At 32.1% G+C, this 4,367-nt stretch overlaps 1 protein-coding gene across 3 annotated transcripts; it reads right to left on the bottom strand.

Moving 5' to 3' along the window:
- Positions 1-2,472: 2,472 nt before the first annotated feature.
- LOC146925789 (uncharacterized) lies at positions 2,473-3,760 on the bottom strand. 3 transcript variants are annotated; one of them, XM_085758227.1, is made up of 2 exons: positions 3,535-3,760; positions 2,473-3,146 (listed from the first exon to the last, which is right to left on the bottom strand). In XM_085758227.1, the coding sequence occupies exon 2, from the start codon at positions 3,137-3,139 to the stop codon at positions 2,705-2,707; it is 435 nt and encodes a 144-aa protein (XP_085614353.1). In that variant the 5' UTR covers positions 3,140-3,146; positions 3,535-3,760; the 3' UTR covers positions 2,473-2,704. The 3 variants fall into 3 exon arrangements, with proteins under 3 accessions (XP_085614353.1, XP_085614352.1, XP_085614354.1); XM_085758226.1 differs by lacking the exon at positions 3,535-3,760 and adding an exon at positions 3,309-3,375; XM_085758228.1 differs by lacking the exon at positions 3,535-3,760 and adding an exon at positions 3,236-3,296.
- Positions 3,761-4,367: the final 607 nt, after the last annotated feature.

Here is a 4,367-nt window from a genome sequence, read left to right on the forward strand (position 1 = left end):
TTAGATTTTGATAGAAAAGAAAATTTTATGACCCAAGAATTGGGTTGGTTCAATTTTGTTGACCTATACTGACTTAACCTGACCCGTGAGCAATCCTACTCTCCATGCAACTAATTATATCATTTTCATACTTATTTCAAATTTGAAAAAAATAATAATGTAGTAGTTATTCAAACTTGAAGAAAAAAAACATATAGTAGATTTGTTGTCAATTTCAAATTAACAAATTGATAATCAATGCATATTTTGGATTTTCTGGGATGCCGGAGGCATTTGAATTCTCTCCTTGGAATTTGATAGAACTTTCAATGGAGAGAATCCAAATCCATGATGAAGTCCCTCGGAAAAAGTTTATCTTTTCAAAAGAAAGCAAAATTAACATCCTTATGCTCCTTTACTGTCGGTGAATAACCAAAGGTTCTCTCTGGAATTTCAACCTCACAAGTCACAAGTCACAAGTTCTTTTTGTATCAAGTTAGCCCTGGTTAGAGTACTACTTTACAAAAGTGCTCTAGTTCTTTTTCACAAGTTCTGTTTATCTGCTCATGTGACCATATTAGAATTTCTCTTAAAAAAATTGTTCTTTGACTACTTTGAGGACAACATGGCATGGCATAAATAATTAGATGAACCATTAAAATTGTACAAAAATACATAGTCATGCGTAAATAACCTATGAACTTATTTGTAAAAAAAAAAAAAAAAATACCCATAGATTGTTAGCAATATTAGCTATATGATGATGGTACAAGAAAAATTTGCAAGGGAAGTTAATTCTATATGACCAAACAAGCAAAAAGAAAAGGAATCTCTTACGAGTACAGTGCAAGTTGTGTGTGTCATACGATATTATTATTATTTACTAAAGTGAGGCTAAAAATAAAACAAAGTTTGGGATAGTTATAAAGACATTTTGTCATTATATTTTTTCCATTAGAAGGAGATAGATATAAGGGATTCTGACTTAGGCACATGCATGAACAAACAAACCATAAATTTGATAAACGATATGCTGAAATTAACATCAAGAATTGAATAGGTATACCTGCAAGGTGAGAAACTTAAAACAAAGTGAAGAATTGTGAAAAACGGCGATTATAACTCTCAATATCAACGCTCTTTTGGTTTCCCTCAAGGAGATGTATTCGTTCTTAAGTAAGGGTGAGGTATTTATAGGAAGTTTCACCAAGAATCATAGGGCAAGTTTGTTATATTATTTTCAAATAATATAAAAAATAAACAACTTCGCAGTACCTTCCATTAAGTATATCTGCCCACTTTATAGGGCAAGTTTGTTTTATTATTTTTTGGCCGGACCAAAAAAAAAAAAAAGACGTAGTTTGGGATACTTATAAAGACATTTTTGTCATTAGAAGGATATGGAAATAAGTCCTTCTGAATTAGGCACATGCTCACGTGATAACCATACTATAAAAGTGAGAAATGAACCTCTCAGAATTCACATAATTAAAATGACATTTTCTTTGGTACATTATAGTAAAGCAATGACTACCCTGTTTCAAGTTTCAACTACCAATAATGATGATAAGTCATGTATGTGAAGATTTCTTGCAAATAATTTTGCACAAATATATATCTCTACTTGTTTGTTAGAACTAGAATTATTGGAACAAACTTAATTACGATATAAACATGTATAGATCGAATCATAAATCTATGATATGTTGAAATATTAAGAATTCAATTCTTAAGATATACATACCTCAACCGCAAATAATCTCAGAAGGGAAGGGAACAAACTTGAAAAGGAAGAATTTTGAATAAAAAACAAAAGACACTCGAGGAAATTAACATTCACATTTAAATACATATGTTACACGTCCTGTGAACATAGCTTAGTTAGTTGGCAGAGACGTGTATTATTATATGTAGTGGTGGCGAATTCTAGTCATTAGACTATTTGACCAAAAAAAAATACATATATTACACTTTTGTCATTTATTTACAAAATAAATTTGTCGTGCCAATCCATAAATATGATAATTAGCAATGAATAACTATGTGGGTGCGTCGTCCTCGTGAGCTTAACTCAGTTGGTAAGGACAATGCATAAAATATTCAAGGTCCGGGGTTGAACCCCGGCCACCACAAAACTATGTGGGTGCGTCAAAAAAAAGAGTTCAGTGTAATTCAAAATACCAAAAATAAATCTTCAAAATATAGTTTTTTTTTTTCTTTCTTGACGAAACAACATTTTCAAAGAAAATCTTTATATTCATTAACCTCTTTTTTCTTTTGTGAACAATGTCATTGACCTTCCATTATCTTCTTTAATTTGGGTTTTTTTTGGGATGGTGGAGTCCATATGAAATAGTTTATCTTTTTAAAAGAAAGTCAAATTAACCTGTTAGGTTCTTCACTGTAAGTAAATAACCAATGGTTCTATCTAGAATTTTAAAGTCACAAGTCGCAAGTTCTTTTTGTATCTAGTTAGCCATGGTTAGAGTACAATTTTTCAAAGACAGCGTGTTCTAGTTCTTTTTCTCAGCAACATGCAAAGATTCATACATCTATATATTCATAACATACTACATTTCCAAATGATAGTATGGATGAGATTTGCAAATGATACAAACTTATCAACAAGAAAACATGATATTAATAAAGACTAAGAGAGATTCATGTAGACCTAAATAGAAGCAAGTAAAGATGAAACTTAGCTAGTGGAAGTGAAACAATGTGTCTAAAGCCAAAAGCTCATACATAAAATCAATGTTGAGACACAAAAATGAGGCACTGCAGATAATGTTGTTGCAGAATTATGAGTACCATTGTGCCCACCATTGTGTCCTCCGTTGTGTCCGCCATTGGCGAGTGTGCCGCCTATAACACCACCAATAATTCCACCTGCCACTGCTCCTCCAAATCCTCCTCCTCCTCCCTTTCTTCCTACTCCTCCTCCCTTTCCTGCTCCTCCAAATCCACCTCCTCCCCTTCCACTTCCTCCAAATCCACCTCCTCCCCTTCCACCTCCACCAAATCCACCTCCTCCCTTTCTTATAGTATGGTATAGTTCATGTTTGTGATCATTCTGACTTTCCACGAAGCCATCGTGGTGGTTCAAAGCTTGAGCACTTGAGATCATCAATAGGAACAGTACAGAAAGCATTACCTTCATGCTAGGCCTGCAAAATAAAGGGTAATAAGAGAACATAAGAAACTAGCTAGGAAAGGGAGTTATATAAAGGGTGAGACGAGAATTGAGAATCAAAACCTAAATATTGTTAGCAATATGAAACTATAAGACAATTTGCAAAGAAAGAGATAAAAGAAAAAGAATCTCTTACGAGTACAGTGCAAGTTGTGTCATGTGTGTGTCATAAGGAATTATTATTTACTAAAAACAAAACAAAGTTTGGGATAGTTATAAAGACAGTTTGTCATTATATTTTTGCCATTAGAAGGAGATAGATATGAGGCATTCTGACTTAGGCACAGCATGAACAAACAAACCATAAATTTGATAGACGATAACATGCTGAAATTAATATTAAGAATTCAATATGTATATACCTGAAAGGTGAGAAATTTGAAACAAAGTGAAGAATTGTGAATAACAAGCAAACGGCGATTATAACTCTCAATATCGACCGACTCTTTTGGTTTCCCTCAAGAAGATGTGTTGCTCTCAAGTAAGGGTTGAGGTATTTAAAGAACTAGGGCAAGTTTGTTAATAAGCAACTTCGTAGCACCATCCCTTAAGCATAGGGCAAGTTTATTTCCTCCCTTTTAACTAGTTTGTTTATCCTTTAGTTAACGAATAAAAATTGGATGACACTCTTAATATGTACACTCATTTCATTTGTATCACTTTAGAAAATTTCAGTTAACTAAATATGGTCACGCAACTAAAATGCGCATGACCACTATTTTTCTAGTTAATTAACCAAATAAATTATGGAAAAATAGTAGTCACGCAACTAAAAAATGTGGTCATATAGACCATATATTTAGTTAACTTAAACTTTCCGGAGTGATACAAAAGGGTGTACACATTAAAAGTGTCAACCCATCATTGTTGTTAGTTAATAGTCTAGTTTTTTTTTTTACAAAGTTAATAATTTAGTTGCAGTAGTGTCTATCTTACTTTCTCCCTTTTTGTACCAGCCTTTTTAGAATTTCATCCCAACATAATTGAATATTGTTAAAATGGTCAGCTATTCTATGCAAACAAATGTAAGTGAAATATTTACACCGTATAATACTCTCTTAGTATTTTATCATAACTTGTTATGATATATATATATATATATATATATATATATATATATTAAGAAATGTAGTTAATTTTGTATTGGAAAGAGAAATTATAACTAGTTTTATAAAATTTATCTCATTAATGACAT

This window comes from Medicago sativa, chromosome 4, assembly GCF_051527215.1.
Source record: "Medicago sativa cultivar Bolivia chromosome 4, Bolivia_mono, whole genome shotgun sequence".
NCBI lineage: Eukaryota > Viridiplantae > Streptophyta > Magnoliopsida > Fabales > Fabaceae > Medicago > Medicago sativa.

Coding starts and splice junctions, on each gene's coding strand:
- LOC146925789 (XM_085758226.1), bottom strand. CDS start 3,331: ATGACACAACTTGCACTGTACTC. Junction 3,147..3,308: donor ACACAACTTGCACTGTACTC/GTAAGAGATTCT, acceptor TTTATTTTGCAG/GCCTAGCATGAAGGTAATGC.